General features: G+C 43.8%; 1 protein-coding gene across 4 annotated transcripts in view; it reads left to right on the top strand.

Annotated features, from left to right (window-relative positions):
- The first annotated feature begins 2,426 nt into the window (after positions 1–2,426).
- LOC128698718 (nose resistant to fluoxetine protein 6) overlaps positions 2,427–17,741 on the top strand; it is a 95,630-nt gene continuing 80,315 nt past the window's right edge. The window contains exons 1-7 of one of the 4 annotated variants that reach the window (XM_070097727.1): positions 2,427–3,257; positions 6,810–7,015; positions 12,625–12,946; positions 13,351–13,507; positions 13,980–14,083; positions 17,081–17,175; positions 17,520–17,713. In XM_070097727.1, coding sequence (XP_069953828.1) covers positions 3,031–3,257; positions 6,810–7,015; positions 12,625–12,946; positions 13,351–13,507; positions 13,980–14,083; positions 17,081–17,175; positions 17,520–17,713 — 1,305 coding nt within the window. In that variant the 5' untranslated portion in view covers positions 2,427–3,030. The remainder of the gene's footprint in view (positions 3,258–6,809; positions 7,016–12,624; positions 12,947–13,350; positions 13,508–13,979; positions 14,084–17,080; positions 17,176–17,519; positions 17,714–17,741) is intronic. The other 3 variants (XM_070097726.1, XM_070097725.1, XM_070097724.1) reach the window with 3 other exon arrangements.

Genomic DNA, 17,741 nt, shown 5'->3' on the forward strand with positions numbered 1-17,741 from the left:
CAGTGTACGACAGGGCGGCGGTACCTGCTCGTACCATGCCCTAGCATTCATGGACATAGTTGTCAGCTCCGGTCTCACCGACCCCATGGATATCATCTACTGGTTTCACATTAGAATGAGATATTAAGGCAATCAACATGGTCAGGTCAATGCTGACCGAATTCAAGAATGATATAGATACTTCCTGCGATGATATCCAAAATAGTGTATTGAGGAAAGCGATTAAAAGTCATCTGGTTGAATTAAGGAAGACTAATACGTCTGGTAAACGTCAACTGGACAGCAAGACGCGCTCAGGACCACCACAAAAACTGATAAAGGCCTGAATTAGCAGAGTATGCCAAGAAGTTGATTGTCAGGAACGACATGCTGAGTCCCTGTGTGTGTGTGTGTGTGTGTGTAGTCAATTATAGTAACAAGATTCGTCCACATCAGCTCAGTGTGTGTGTGTGTTAAGTCCCTGTGTATGTGTGTGTGTGTGTGTGTTAAGTTCCTGTGTGTGTGTAAGTCCCTGTATGTGTGTGTGTGTGTGTGTTAAGTCCCTGTGTGTGTATGTGTGTTTGTTAAGTCCGTGTGTGTGTGTGTGTGTGTGTGTGTGTGTGTGTGTGTGTGTGTGTGTGTGTGTGTGTGTGTGTGTGTGACCCAAAAATTTATATTTGCACCAATAACTCATTACAGTTGTGACCGGGTGTGGAAGTGTGAATTGCTCATTACTGTATAATTTGTTCATGATTGTAGCCATGTATAAACGTAAGTAAATTTACTTACATGATTCATTACCTTTGTACCTAGTTCAGCTATCAAAACTTTGGGGGCCCCGTCCCTGGACGCATTATGTACCTCTGTAACCTTTTGACTACTGTACTGTAATACAATATAATACAATTACAATTACTTCTGAATACTTCCGTTTAATTTCCTTGGTTAGCTCATTCGGTAGAGCGTCGGACTCGAAATGTGAGGACGGCGGCTCGATCCCCGCCTGAACCTTTCTGTTTGTTAATGGACAGTTGTTAATTAAACTTAATTTGAGTAAATATACATAACAAAGTATGAGAGTGAGAGTCAGGATGACTTGGTCATCATTGTTTGTGTAAGATCACAATAAAGTGAAGCAATAAAATCCTCCATAAGACAACCTTCACTTGCAAGATCATCATCTTGTTGTGGTTAGTACGTCAGCTTGCGTGCGGCCAGCAGTAACAGCCTGGTTGATCAGACCCTGCTCCACCATGAGGCCTGGTCTCAGACTGGGCCGCGGGGGCGTTGACCCCCGAAACCCTCTCCAGGTAAACTCCAGGTAAACCAGCTGCAGATGATGATCGAGTACTCAAAAAAACTGAACAAAATTTTTAAGATGGCTGGTGTATCTAAGGCACAATCCCCAACAGCAGCCATCATGGCATTAAAAACCTTGGTGAATGAAAGGGATGAGCAGGGAAGACCGGACAGACCGAGAATAGCGCTGGAGAGGTGTGTTCTTAGTCGTAGAAATGGAGCCAGGGCTTAATGGCTGTTCTTCAGCAACCCGATCCATGAACATAGGAGTTCCACACGGTAGTGTCCTGGGTCTTCTGCTATTTATTTTCTATATTATTGACCTTCCTCGTGTTTCACAGGGACTTAAATAAATTCTTTTAGCAAATGACACCACTTTTCACTTCAAATGCCGATCTGGCTGCGTTCAACAACACTGTAAACGTTGAACTTAAAAAAATATCTGGATCACAACGAATAAACTCACACCAAATATTAACATGAAATTTTTCATAATGTTTGGGAATAAAGCTATATATATAATTTTTTTGGGAACATAAAGATTATGAATATTCCAATCGACAGACAGGACGACGGCAAATTCATGAGAATACACATAGTAAACTAAAATTCAGTACACACATCCAGAACATATCTAAAAAAATCCAAAACAATAGACATTCTCTCAAAAAATATGCTATTATGTCTCCCAAACATTCCTGTTCACTTTGTACTACTCTCTAATCTTTCCTATGGAATGTAGGCATAGGGATCAAATACAGTTAATCACTAACCTTAAAGCTGTTGTTAGTTAGCACTTTCAACAACAGTACGAGTGAACTTGTAGTAGGAGAGCAGGAATTCAGGGAAGCAAGGAAAAAGATTTAATCATATGTCCCACTTGCAGGGTGCAGTGGTGGTCGTTTGTTCTTCAGGAATCATGAAAATATTTCCTGACACGAGTCAGATGAATAACTTGTTCAACTGTGTAAGAATCCCCTGGCAAACCCCAACTTGGTTATAAACCCATTTAAGAAAACAAAGGAATTGTGCACATTTCAGTTGAAAGCCGAACTCAAAATCTTAAAAAAAAAATACACTTTAGATAAGATTGTCTCTGCCTATGATAGCATGATGACCGATATTTTTCATAACTGCCCGCAACAAAACTGATTAGATTAGTGGTGAGGGAGGTGCCGTGAAAGCATTTTATAAACCCTGGAGTGTAGCTAGTAGCTGTGGCAATTCTCCCATAAGTGTGCGTCAAGACAAGTAATACACAGCAAGACTATTTTTTTGACAGTAAAACTTAGTCCTGGGCAAAAGGTTGGCTTAGAAGGCTTGGCTTGCATTACGGGTGTTCGTACACTCGCAGTGCTGGGTAGAGTCATCACGGCTCTGAAGACGTTCCTGTCCGCTTTGCCAGCCGGGACAACATTTGGAGAAGACCTGGGCCGGGACAGCACCGGCGATCCTACAGGAAGGGAAAGTCCTTGTGACGGTGACGGGGAAGACTAGACAAGTAGACAGAATTCTTGAATGTAGGCATTTGTCCAATACTAGTTCATCCCTAACGAAATCTAATTTACGAAGGCAATCACAGAACGGGAGGGATCTGTGGTTTGTTTGCAATTGTGTTATTAAGAGTTACGAAGGAAACCTGGCAAAGTGAACCTACTTCTGTGTTCATGTAGCTTCCTTTATTCATCAACAGAAACCAAACAGAGCTTCATAACTGCCTGATTTGACTAGACATAAAGTTGACCAACAACAATGACTGGAACCATGGTAGGAATTCTGACGATCCTGTGCGTTGGTTTAGTTTCTCGGTGCTCGGGAGCCCTTCACTACCCTCCTGCCTCACTTGGTGACCAGGTTAAAGTTCACGGGAAGGCAGGGGGTGAAGAGACAGGTCGTGTGGGGTCAGATGACCCCAAGCTGAAGGAGCATGATCTAAATGAGATATTTCGTCTGCAGCACTTTCTGGAGGAGATGGTCAGGTGAGAGAGAGAAAGAGAAAGAGAAAGAGAAAGAGAAAGAGAAAGAGAGAGAGAGAGAGAGAGAGAGAGAGAGAGAGAGAGAGAGAGAGAGAGAGAGAGAGAGAGAGAGAGAGAGAGAGAGAGAGAGAGAGAGAGAGAGAGAGAAATTGGTGTATCATACAACATCGTAATGCACTATCATACATTTAATATTTCAGCTTATTATATATGTTCGTTGAGTTGCTGTTATACTGTTATCGATGCTTAAGTGTTGTGTTCTATATGTAGGCGACTTTAAATAAAACCTTTTTTATTATTATTTTTTTCCAGGGGCTACAAACACACAGGGAATCACGTTTATAACCTACCGAACAGGAGACGATCACATGACACCCGCGTTCAGGGCCCTCGTGGGGAAACAATCCCGTGCTTCACTGTGTACTTTCTAAATCTAGTTTCATACATCACTGACCTTTGCTCTGCTTCTTGAGATGTAGGAGGCATCGAGCACAACCTAAACCTAGCTTAACCTGACACCCTAATCTAACCTAACCAAACAAAATCTAGGAAATGTTAACATAACCTAGTAGACGAGATGGAAGTTAACCAACTAGGACTAGACCAAATATAATAATAATAATAATAATAATAATAATAATAATAATAATAATAATAATAATAATAATAATAATAATAATAATAATAACAATAATAAAAATAATAATAATAATAATAATAATAATTATTATTATTATTATTATTATTATTATTATTATTATTATTATCATTATTATTATTATTATTATTATTATTATTATTATTATTATTCAGAAAAATGCCAAACCCTTACGGGTCATGAAGAGATGGAAAGCCGAGGGAAATTACAGGTAAATGGGATAAAAGGTGAACAAAGAAAGAGAGTCAAAGGCGAGCGTAACAAGTCAATGTTAGTCAGAAAGTCGCAGTATCTGCTTTGAAAAGTTTTTTTTTTTCAGAAAAGATAATAGGCCAAGTGAAGACACCCAGGCGCTGTAATAAGAAATGGATATAAATTCTACGTGCTTTGTGATAAACAGTGCAAGTCAAGACTAGACAAGTTTCACCTAAGTGACAGCTATGTGCGAGTGTTTTGTGTGCACAAAGAAACTTGACAGCGACAATAAGAAGTCGATTAACAATTCGACTGTGGTTTGATTAATAACAAACCATACCACGGGTTGCATGGTTTGTTTACAATCGTGTCATTACGATTTCGTGAGTCATGTTGATTAATAACAGCTTGCTATTCTCTCGCGCAGATCAACGTCACTGCCATCTATCCTGAATGTTCCGAAACAAAACTGGAAGATAGTCTGCGAGAGACTGATAGGTTCTGAACAGTGGAACATGAAGGGAAGTCTTCAAGTTTATTACTCTGGACGCCACAAAGACGACGTCTTTATGCTCATCTAAGTGGTGACAAAGCCAGCGTTGAGTCAAAGCTTCGAAGATCCTGTAACGCACCGTAATAACCAGAAACTGTAACAAAGGAAGAAGCGGGAAGAAAAATAACGCAGATGAAAGCGTCAAGAAATGCGTATAACTCTGTCGTGAATATACGTACTTGCCACATCCGACATTCGTGTATCACACTACGCGGAAACCCCGCTGTGTATCCTGCACCATAAGGGGATTTAGAACCATCAGTGGCGCACAGCAGTAGCATGTGAAGTGTAGTTGAAACTGCTTAAGTAAAAAGGAGCACATATCCATAGATACGAGATCTCGGTGGCCCGGTGGCCTGGTGGCTAAAGCTCCCGTGTCGATTCCCGGCGGGTGGAAACATTCCGAACACCTGTTGTCCTGTTTAGCAGCAAATAGGAACCTGGGTGTTAAATCCTGGGGGGACAAGAGGACCCCAATGGAAATAAGTTAGACAGTCCTCGATCACATAGATATCCGAACGAAATCTTATCTTATCGGAAAGGGAAGGGAGGAGGGACATATATGAATCACTGATACCTCCCAAGGTAAGTGGAAAAGAAATGAACAGGATAAACAGAAATATGTAGGCTGTCCTCGTGAACGATGGGCAGCTGCTGTAATTGTTGTCCTCGGAAAATATTGTGTATGCACTCAGATGAAGCAAGTTGTAATTTTGTAAGGTTATCCGCTAGGTAAACTCCAGAGTAGCATCATTAACCAGCATTATATGTACCCTCTCGGGTTGGGGCTGAAACATAATTTTTTTAAGCATTATTTGGACCAAACACTTTATGTAGAGGTAATGGAACCCTGCATGCAGACTTCATATGATTATAGTGAGGAGGAAGAGAAGGTCGAGAAATATCAGGTACGGTATCTGAAGTAGCAAGTAGCAGTAGGTGACTTGACTGCTGAGTGAGGGAATGATGTCGAGTATCGAAAAGACGACTTGCAAATTGCCTTTGTGAGTTAGGAGAAGCCTGAGCCGTAGTCTGGGACGGTGCAGAGGAACCATTTACAATATTCGTAAAATAATCAAACTTGAGCTTTACATTTCCCCACCCACCACCAGAGTCAAGCAAGTAAAGGCTTAAACTCTTACTAAGACAAACTATCCCAGGACTAATAGAAAGGTGTACGTGAGTGGCCAGCAGAGGACAGCCACAGGACCAAAAGGCTGCGAGGTCTCTTATGTTCCCTTGGCCTTAGCCATTACAATGACCCACCACAGTGGCAAGCAATGTAAGACCAACCGATTGATTCAGCGGAGCCGGCAGAGGTTCCACCTCTATCCCCACCAAAAAAAGTGTGTTGCTCGGGCCACAGCTCCACCGGTAGACTCGACTTCAACGCAAGTGGAAACAAGGAGTATTCGAGGCCATCATGCATGGCAGACACGCTAGACAGTGTTATATAAATGGTCCAGAAAACTGACAAATTAATAAATGAGACGCTAGTGAAACAAATAGACATCTTTAATTAAAGATACCCAAGTGTTGCACAAGTGTTTCATTCATCACATTAGGCAGTGCTGGCTTAGTTTGGCCTCGGTATGTTATGTTCACCTGGAGGGAGCCAAAGTTCACGCAGCACCGTCACCACAAAGCAGACCGTGATGCCTCCTTCAAGCATGTAAATAAAATGGCACCAAGGAGCCAAGTCAAAGTAAATCAAATATGATGTTGGGTGTGTTAAAAATCACACACTGAAGTATAGTTATGAGGGTCATTGACCCTATCGGGTATAAGTTAGAGGGAGTTATTTTGAGCGGCCGCGTTATCATGTTACTTACTGAGGTGTACTGTTTGTTATCTTTTATATCTCTTAGCCCAACTGTTCAGGAAATCATCGCTCCTGCGGCCCGGTCTCAGACCAGGCCTACTAAAATGGAAAAGAAATATTTCTGTAATAAGAACAGTTAAAAAGCATATAGGAAAGTAATGTATACTGAATATAAGTAGAATTTTGTTGGATGTTTTGCTTATCTTATAAGTTGACGAGACAGTAGGGATAGCCAACTTCCTTGGATGAAGAGCCCTTCACTAACATCATGGAATTTCCTTGAAAAAGAAGTCGATCATTCCATTCACCAGTTTTCCTTCTTCACAGACAGCAGAAGACGCCAGCAGTTAGACCTGGCTCCCTGACCTCACTAGTGACCCAGGCTCGTAGCTACCTGCTTGACCTGGCCCCTCTATATCTGCCTGACCCAGCCTCTGCCAACCCAGAGTGTCGTCGTGACCTGCTGGCTCTGTACACTGCCCTCGCTGCCTGGCCTCACCTCTCTCAGACTGACACTCTCTGGCCACTCAAATGTACGTGGAGGAGAGGATAGGTAGGGAGTGAGTGTGAGTGTAGGTGTGAGTGTAGGTGTGAGTGTAGGTGTGAGTGTAGGTGTGGGTGTAAGTGTGAGTGTAGGTGTGGGTGTGGGTGTGAGTGTAGGTGTGAGTGTAGGTGTGAGTGTAGGTGTGGGTGTAGGTGTGGGTGTAGGTGTGGGTGTAGGTGTGAGTGTAGGTGTGAGTGTAGGTGTGGGTGTAAGTGTGAGTGTAGGTGTGGGTGTGGGTGTGAGTGTAGGTGTGAGTGTAGGTGTGAGTGTAGGTGTGGGTGTAGGTGTGGGTGTAGGTGTGGGTGTAGGTGTGAGTGTAGGTGTGAGTTTAGGTGTGGGTGCAGGTGTGGGTGTAGGTTTGAGTGTAGGTGTGAGTGTAGACGTGAGTGTAGGTGTGGGTGTAGGTTTGAGTGTAGGTGTGGGTGTGAGTGTAGGTGTGGGTGAGTGTAGGTGTGGGCGTGAGTGTAGGTGAGGGTGTAGGTGTGAGTGTAGGTGTGGGTGTGGGTGTAGGTGTGGGTGTAGGTGTGGGTGTAGGTGTGAGTGTAGGTGTGAGTTTAGGTGTGGGTGCAGGTGTGGGTGCAGGTGTGGGTGCAGGTGTGGGTGTAGGTGTGGGTGTAGGTGTGAGTGTAGGTGTGGGTGTGGGTTTGAGTGTAGGTGTGGGTGTAGGTGTGAGTGTAGGTGTGAGTATAGGTGTGAGTGTAGGTGTAGGTGTAAGTGTAGGTGTGGGTGTGGGTGTAGGTTTGAGTGTAGGTGAAGGTGGTGTGTGTAGGTGTGAGTGTAGGTGTGAGTGTAGGTGTGGGTGCAGGTGTGGGTGTAGGTGTGGGTGTGTGAGTGTAGGTGTGGGTGTAGGTGTGGGTGCAGGTGTGGGTGTAGGTATGGGTGTAGGTGTGGGTGTAGGTGTGAGTGTAGGTGTGGGTGTAGGTGTGGGTGTAGGTGTGAGTGTAGGTGTGGGTGTAGGTGTGAGTGTAGGTGTGAGTGAAGGTGTGAGTGTAGGTGTGGGTGCAGGTGTGGGTGTAGGTGCGGGTGTGTGAGTGTAGGTGTGGGTGTAGGTGTGAGTGTAGGTGTGAGTGTAGGTGTGGGTGCAGGTGTGGGTGTAGGTGTGGGTGTAGGTGTGAGTGTAGGTGTGGGTGTAGGTGTGGGTGTAGGTGTGAGTGTAGGTGTGAGTGTAGGTGTGGGTGCAGGTGTGGGTGTAGGTGTGAGTGTAGGTGTGAGTGTAGGTGTGAGTGTAGGTGTGAGTGTAGGTGTGAGTGTAGGTGTGGGTGTAGGTGCGGGTGCAGGTGTGGGTGTAGGTGTGAGTGTAGGTGTGGGTGCAGGTGTGGGTGTAGGTGTGGGTGTAGGTGTGGGTGTAGGTGTGGGTGTAGGTGTGAGTGTAGGTGTGAGTGTAGGTGTGGGTGCAGGTGTGGGTGGTGTGGGTGGTGTGAGTGTAGGTGTGGGTGTAGGTGTCAGTGTAGGTGTGAGTGTAGGTGTGGGTGTAGGTGTGGGTGTAGGTGTGGGTGTAGGTGAGTGTAGGTGTGGGTGTAGGTGTGAGTGTAGGTGTGAGTGTAGGTGTGTGTGTAGGTGTGAGTGTAGGTGTGGGTGTAGGTGTGTGTGTAGGTGTGTGTGTAGGTGTGGGTGCAGGTGTGGGTGGTGTGAGTGTAGGTGTGGGTGTAGGTGTGGGTGTAGGTGTGAGTGTAGGTGTGGGTGTAGGTGTGGGTGCAGGTGTGAGTGTAGGTGTGAGCGTAGGTGTGGGTGTAGGTGTCAGTGTAGGTGTGGGTGTAGGTGTGAGTGTAGGTGTGAGTGTAGGTGTGGGTGGAGGTGTGGGTGTAGGTGTGTGTAGGTGTGTGTGTAGGTGTGGGTGCAGGTGGGTGCAGGTGTGGGTGTAGGTGTGGGTGTAGGTGTGAGTGTAGGTGTGGGTGTGGGTGTAGGTGTGGGTGTAGGTGTGAGTGTAGGTGTGAGTGTAGGTGTGGGTGTAGGTGTGAGTGTAGGTGTGGGTGTAGGTGTGGGTGTAGGTGTGAGTGTAAGTGTGAGTGTAGGTGTGGGTGTAGGTGTGTGTAGGTGTGAGTGTAGGTGTGGGTGTAGGTGTGAGTGTAGGTGTGAGTGTAGGTGTGGTGGTGTGTGTAGGTGTGAGTGTAGATGTGGTGGTGTGTAGGTGTGAGTGTAGGTGTGGTGGTGTATGTGCAGGTGTGGTGGTGTGTGTGTAGGTGTGAGTGTAGGTGTGGCGGTGTGTGTAGGTGTGAGTGTAGGTGTGAGTGTAGGTGTGGGTGTAGGTGTGAGTGTAGGTGTGAGTATAGGTGTGGGTGCAGGTGTGGTTGCAGGTGTGGGTGTAGGTGTGGGTGTAGGTGTGAGTGTAGGTGTGGGTGTAGGTGTGAGTGTAGGTGTGAGTGTAGGTGTGGGTGTAGGTGTGAGTGTAGGTGTGTGTGTAGGTGTGAGTGTAGGTGTGAGTGTAGGTGTGGGTGTAGGTGTGGGTGTAGGTGTGGGTGTAGGTGTGAGTGTAGGTGTGAGTGTAGGTGTGGGTGTAGGTGTGGGTGTAGGTGTGAGTGTAGGTGTGAGTGTAGGTGTGGGTGTAGGTGTGAGTGTAGGTGTGGGTGTAGGTGTGAGTGTAGGTGTGAGTGTAGGTGTGAGTGTAGGTGTGGGTGTAGGTGTGAGTGTAGGTGTGGGTGTAGGTGTGGGTGTAGGTGTGAGTGTAGGTGTGAGTGTAGGTGTGAGTGTAGGTGTGGGTGTAGGTGTGAGTGTAGGTGTGAGTGTAGGTGTGGGTGTAGGTGTGAGTGTAGGTGTGGGTGTAGGTGTGGGTGTAGGTGTGAGTGTAGGTGTGAGTGTAGGTGTGGGTGTAGGTGTGAGTGTAGGTGTGAGTGTAGGTGTGGGTGTAGGTGTGAGTGTAGGTGTGAGTGTAGGTGTGAGTGTAGGTGTGAGTGTAGGTGTGAGTGTAGGTGTGGGTGTAGGTGTGGGTGTAGGTGTGAGTGTAGGTGTGAGTGTAGGTGTGGGTGTAGGTGTGGGTGTAGGTGTGAGTGTAGGTGTGAGTGTAGGTGTGGGTGTAGGTGTGAGTGTAGGTGTGGGTGTAGGTGTGAGTGTAGGTGTGAGTGTAGGTGTGAGTGTAGGTGTGGGTGTAGGTGTGGGTGTAGGTGTGGGTGTAGGTGTGGGTGTAGGTGTGAGTGTAGGTGTGAGTGTAGGTGTGAGTGTAGGTGTGGGTGTACGTGTGAGTGTAGGTGTGAGTGTAGGTGTGGGTGTAGGTGTGAGTGTAGGTGTGAGTGTAGGTGTGAGTGTAGGTGTGAGTGTAGGTGTGAGTGTAGGTGTGGGTGTAGGTGTGAGTGTAGGTGTGAGTGTAGGTGTGGGTGTAGGTGTGAGTGTAGGTGTGGGTGTAGGTGTGGGTGTAGGTGTGAGTGTAGGTGTGAGTGTAGGTGTGGGGGAAGATCTCGAAGTGGTGGTGTTTTCCTAGTATAAAAAAAAAAGTCTTCCGAGGCGGGTACTGATGACATAACATCCCAGACGAGAGCATGAGTGTCATGACCCGACTGTGTTATCAGATCATATGATGATCATACGATAACCGGATTGTGGCTCATTAAAAACTGTGTCCATGCTTATTAGCTGTGTCCTTGAGTCAGGGTCACAGATTCAGAGTCCGTGGCGGAGTGACTGGCTCTCTTCACTGCTAGGGTGCAAATACCACAGTTGCTATTAACCCATGATCAAACATTCACTAGCTTGACTCACGAAATCGTAATGACACGATTGCAAACAAACCATACCACGGGTGGGGTTAGAACCCGTGGTATGGTTTATCCGCTAGCATGCCAGAGCTAGGCTTTCCACAGAGTTAAAATAAATCACCATACGTGGTAATACTTTTCATGATCAAGTTATCTTATGATGCGAGAAAGTATTATTTGTTTTTAAAGTTACCTTAAACATTACCTTTTGTGATGTGGTACTTAATATGGTTTAGGGGATGGTCTAGTAAGCCAGGGAAGACCTCGATCATATGAATAAAAGCTCCAGTATCATTATATAACTATAAAGTGTCAGTGACTTGTGTTAAGAGATATGACTCCATTTCTCTTGATATAACATCACTTTCAGTGGAGTTGGAAACCTACAACTGGTACGCCAGCAGCTGCCTAGCAGTCGGCGGGGCTTTACATTACAAAATACCTGCATCAGGAGACATTTTCCTGCTGGAGTGGGTGTTGAGAGTATCAGCCACACACATGATAGTACTATTCCAAAGAATCCAAATTTCCAAACTCGCTGAAGCTATTAAGAGTGTCTTCACTATACTAATAATAATAATAATAATAATAATAATAATAATAATAATAATCATATCTTTATTTACGACAAGTACATGTACATGTGGAGACGAATGGTATTTGAGACCTGACGATCTGTTGGAGTGAGAACAGGGTAATATTTAGTGAAGGGATTCAGAGAAACCGGTTATTTTTAAACAGCCGGACTTGAGTCCTGGAAATGGGAAGTACAATGCCTGCACTTTAAAGGAGGGGTTTGGGATAGTGGCAGTTTGGGGGGATATGTTGTGTATCTTTATACGTATATACTGCTAAACTGTTGTGTTCTGAGCACCTCTGCAAAAACAGTGATTATGTGTAAGTGAGGTGAAAGTGTTGAATGATGGTGAAAGTATTTTCTTTTTGGGGATTTTCTTTCTTTTTGGGTCACCCTGCCTCGGTGGGAGACGGCCGACTTGTTAAAAAAAAAAAAATGTACAAGGTATACAGTACTAGCTGACATCAGTGACATACTACCATATAGAAAGCCACTTGTTATACACAGGATTTCGGGCAAATTAGGTCAGTTTTGTCCCAGGATGCGACCCACACCAGTCGATAACTCCCAGGTACCCAATTTACTGATGGGTGAACATAGACAACCGGTGTTAAGAAACACGCCCAATGTTTCTACCCTCGCTGGGAATCGAAAGCAGACCCTCGTCCTGTGAAGTGAGAACTTTAGCCACCAGGCCACGGGGTATCTATTATGTTTCATCACTGTGGAAAAGTTCATAAGTCAGTGTTGAGATAAGTTTGTTAAAGTCTAATCAAGAAAAGAACAGTCCTCTAATTAGGTAATATTATCTTATTGAACAAGTGTCAGAAAGGCAGTGGAACACTTTTAGTAAACAAACCATACCACGGGTGGGGTTTGAACCCGCGGTCAGAGAGTTTCAAAACTCCAGACCGTCGAGTTTGCCACTCTCTCTGACCGCGGGTTCAAGCCCCACCCGTGGTATGGTTTGTTTGCAATCGTGTCATTACGATTTCGTGAGACACTTTTAGTTCTGTTCAGAGGCTTCACCTGTTTTCTAACTCACGGTTCATTGGTAAGAATTTAAACAACTCACAACGGAAACACAGATTGAAGATGAAATTAAATGATGTTTCGGTCCTTCCTGGACTATTATCAAATTTTCATCTGATAATGGTCTGAGAAAGAAAAAACATCATTTAGCTTCTGAGTTAGTTGTAAATTGTTCCGGCCATGGTACTGTAACTTTCATATTCTTTACTTAAGCAAGATATGTGACCCTGTCTTCACTAGTGAAACAATGCTAGCAAAATTTCTGTTTGAGTTTCAGCAGATGGATACTAATTCCTTTTACAGTGATAGACTCCTGGGGAAAGTTTGCTGATGGTGTGTTGGTGGGAAATTTCCAGCTGCTGCTGGGGTTCTTCACCGAGTGTGTCAGCCTCCGAGTCTCTCCAGAGACCAAACACTTCTCCTCTGATCCAGACCTCCAAGACCACCTTCCAGGATTCGAAGAAAACATCCTTCGTCTTCAAGATATCCTCGGCTACCTTCCAGAATTCGAAGAAAATAGCTTTGGCCGCCAAGGTAACATTTTAGAGCAGCAGAATTTGAAGGCAGAATTTTCTCTAAACTTGGACGCCGACTTCCAGGGGCAGTACTGTCTACTGACCTACGGGTGAGTGTCAGAGTGCCAATATATGTGCAAGGAGGTAAAATCCTCTGTATCACCGCTGTTAATGGTATACCATTATTCCAACGCTGGTCATTTACTCCTCGGCAGATCAGCACAATATTTCACTGTAAACAGAGAAAAAAAAGGATTGAAAGTATAAATTAAGAGATTAAAAGAACACCTGTCCATGTATTGGAGTTATAAATCCTACTAAGAAATAACTATTTTATAGAATTAGCGAAATAACTAGTTTATAAACTAATGGAATAACTAACTTGTAGAACTAACGGAATAACTAATTTATAGAACTAATGAAATAACTACGTTATGATTGAGTATTTTTGTAGCGCTGGAAATGCTTGTTCGAGGAATAAAGACTGATCCATGACTGGGTGTCTTGTGCTTAGAGCTGGGAACACTACCAGTGAGCAAGATGATGTGGGCAGAGGAAGGCTGAGGCCAGCACCCAGGACGCCCTCAGTTTCCGCCCTTCTGTCACAGTACATCAGCCTCTCCTACTACGCCACCTGCATGCCTTCCACATGTACACCAGCTGAGCTCAAGGTACTAAATTTATTAAGAAAAAAATCTCCCTGAGTCCTCTACTCCAGAGCCCTCTACCTGCGTTCCTTTTCCTTCATCTGCTTCGTCTCTAGGTACTCTCTACCTCTCTCAACCAGCATCTCCCCTATCTTTGTCCTCTTCACTGGCAACTGCATGTCCTCCACACTTCACTAGCATCTCCCCCACTTCTATCCTCTTCACTGGCAACTGCATCTCTCCACCACTTCACTAGAATCTCCTCACCTTTGTCCTCTTCACTGGCAACTGCATCTCCTCCACACCTCACTAGCATCTCCTCACCTTTGTCCCCTCTGCTGGCAACTGCATCTCCCCTACCTTTGTCCCTTCCACTGGCAACTGCATCTCCACCACTTCGCCTGCATTTCCCTCACCTCTGTCCTCTTCACTGGCAACTACATCTCCAAATAAATTCTCTCCACCTTCACACCACTGAGACGGTTCTTGCTCACAGGACACTGTGGAGGCAGCCATGGCACCAACTGGTCTGGAGATAAAGACCATAGAGTGTCAAGTGGACCAACCTCACCATCTGGACTCTTCAGAGATCACCGGCCTGTATGTATCTTCTTCTCTATCATTGTCTCTCTGGTTAAATCTGTCATTCTGTCTGCCTTTCTGCTTATCTTTTTGACTCCGTCATTCTGTTTGCACATGTCTCTCTGAGCTTTTAAACACCTAACATCCCTTGAACAGAGAAAAATTAGAAGTTGCCACTGTTTCTTAACTATTAACATACCGTCAACAAGCAAGAAAAAATATATTAAGATTAGAATTAGAATTTTAGAACATTATAATTGAAAACTGTATAATACACACGAGTTAAACTTATGAGTATACACTGGAGGTGTATATCTCAGTGTGTATACACTGAGAGGTGTATATCTCAGTGTGTATACACTGAGAGGTGTATATCTCTGTGTGTATACGCTGAGAGGTGTATATCTCTGTGTGTATACACTGAGAGGTGTATATATCCGTGTGTATACGCTGAGAGGTGTATATCTCCGTGTGTATACTCTGAGAGGTGTATATCTCCGTGTGTATACACTGGAGGTGTATATCTCCGTGTGTATACACTGAGAGGTGTATATCTCCGTGTGTATACACTGAGAGGTGTATATCTCCGTGTGTATACACTGGAGGTGTATATCTCCGTGTGTATACACTGAGAGGTGTATATCTCCGTGTGTATACACTGGAGGTGTATATCTCCGTGTGTATACACTGAGAGGTGTATATCTCCGTGTGTATACACTGAGAGGTGTATATCTCCGTGTGTATACACTGGAGGTGTATATCTCCGTGTGTATACACTGAGAGGTGTATATCTCCGTGTGTATACACTGAGAGGTGTATATCTCCGTGTGTATACACTGAGAGGTGTATATCTCCGTGTGTATACACTGGAGGTGTATATCTCCGTGTGTATACACTGAGAGGTGTATATCTCCGTGTGTATACACTGAGAGGTGTATATCTCCGTGTGTATACACTGAGAGGTGTATATCTCCGTGTGTATACACTGGAGGTGTATATCTCCGTGTGTATACACTGAGAGGTGTATATCTCCGTGTGTATACGCTGAGAGGTGTATATCTCCGTGTGTATACACTGGAGGTGTATATCTCCGTGTGTATACACTGGAGGTGTATATCTCCGTGTGTATACACTGAGAGGTGTATATCTCCGTGTGTATACACTGGAGGTGTATATCTCCGTGTGTATACACTGGAGGTGTATATCTCAGTGTGTATACACTGAGAGGTGTATATCTCCGTGTGTATACGCTGAGAGGTGTATATCTCCGTGTGTATACACTGAGAGGTGTATATCTCCGTGTGTATACACTGGAGGTGTATATCTCCGTGTGTATACACTGAGAGGTGTATATCTCAGTGTGTATACACTGAGAGGTGTATATCTCAATGTGTATACACTGAGAGGTGTATATCTCAGTGTGTATACACTGAGAGGTGTATATCTCAGTGTGTATACACTGAGAGGTGTATATCTCCGTGTGTATACAATGAGAGGTGTATATCTCAGTGTGTATACACTGAGAGGTGTATATCTCAGTGTGTATACACTGAGAGGTGTATATCTCAGTGTGTATACACTGAGAGGTGTATATCTCCGTGTGTATACAATGAGAGGTGTATATCTCAGTGTGTATACACTGAGAGGTGTACATCTCCGTGTATATACATTGAGAGGTGTATATCTCTGTGTGTATACTCTGAGAGATGTATATCTCCGTGTGTATACATTGAGAGGTGCATATCTCCGTATATATACATTGAGAGGTGTATATCTCCGTGTGTATACTCTGAGAGGTATATATACCCGTGTGTATACTCTGAGAGGTGTATATCTCCGTGTGTATACTCTGAGAGGTGTATATCTCGGTGTGTATACATTGAATGGTGTATATCTCCGTGTATATACTCTGAGAAGTGTATATCTCCTTGTATTTACATTGAGAGGTGTATATCTCCGTGTGTATACTCTGAGAGGTATATATCTCCGTGTGTATACTCCGAGAGGTGTATATCTCGGTGTGTATACTCTGAGAGGTGTATATCTCCGTGTGTATACTCTGAGAGGTATATATCTCCGTGCATATAAAATGAACGATGTGTGTCTCCTTGTGTATATAATGAGACGTGTGAATCTTCGTGTGTATACATTGAGATATGTATATCTGTGTGTACATACAGAGATACACATCCCATTGTATCTGTATATACACAGAGATACACATCTCAGTGTATATACACAGAGATACACATCTCAGTGTATATACATAGAGATACACATCTCAGTGTATATACACAGAGATACACATCTCAGTGTATATACATAGAGATACACATCTCAGTGTATATACATAGAGATACACATCTCAGTGTATATACATAGAGATACACATCTCAGTGTATATACACAGAGATACACATCTCAGTGCATATACATAGAGAGACACATCTCAGTGTATATACATAGAGATACACATCTCAGTGTATATACATAGAGATACACATCTCAGTGTATATACACAGAGATACACATCTCAGTGTATATACATAGAGATACACATCTCAGTGTATATACATAGAGATACACATCTCAGTGTATATACATAGAGATACACATCTCAGTGTATATACACAGAGATACACATCTCAGTGTATATACATAGAGAGACACATCTCAGTGTATATACATAGAGATACACATCTCAGTGTATATACATAGAGATACACATCTCAGTGTATATACATAGAGATACACATCTCAGTGTATATACACAGAGATACACATCTCAGTGTATATACACAGAGATACACATCTCAGTGTATATACATAGAGATACATATCTCTATGTATACACACAGATTTTATTTTAATTCTCATTGTATGAATTCAAGTATCAGTGACTAGTGTTGCATAGGTTGCATGCAACCTTAATGACCCTCGTGTAGTCGATAGGCTTTAAACTCTCATATAGTTGATATTGTTAACACTAACCAAGCGGCCGTGTGTATGTACCAGTGTGTTGGTGGGTGTGATGGTGGTTGTGTTGGCAGCAGCCACTCTGCTTGACCTATACAGCGCCTCTACACCTACTCGAGTCCACTATAGGAAAGGTAAGAGATATTTTTGTCATCTCTTCCTTCTACCGTTTATTTCTACTTTGTTTCTACCTGGTTTGCTACTGCTGTCCTTCTGCCTTGTTTATTTCAATCCTTTTTGTTTTTTTTTTCCTTCTGGCTTTCCTGAGATATTTACATTGTCATTATCTTATTTTCGAAGTTTTATTCGGTAAGTTTCTTCTCTTCCCAATACAATTAATTTATTTTTATCCCTTCCATATTCTTTTATCATTCTCAGAGCAGTCTTTTGTTGCAATTTTCATCTATAACTATTTCTTCAACTCAAAATCAATACAATTTATAATTTTATTCATGTGAAATTTGTCTTTTTCTACCAGGACACCTTCAGTACCTGCTGGTGTTCTCCGTCAGTCACAACATTCAAAAGTTGTTCCAGGTGACGAGCGCAAGGTCCCCTGAGGTGATCACCTGCCTCCACGGCATCAGGTTCCTCTCCATCACCTGGGTGGTGCTGGGCCACCAGTACGCCTATTCTACTAGTGTTGCCCAGAATACCATCGAGAGTTTCAAGGTATGGTAACAGATAAATTTTCTAATGT

Source organism: Cherax quadricarinatus, chromosome 59 (assembly GCF_038502225.1).
Source record: "Cherax quadricarinatus isolate ZL_2023a chromosome 59, ASM3850222v1, whole genome shotgun sequence".
Lineage (NCBI taxonomy): Eukaryota > Metazoa > Arthropoda > Malacostraca > Decapoda > Parastacidae > Cherax > Cherax quadricarinatus.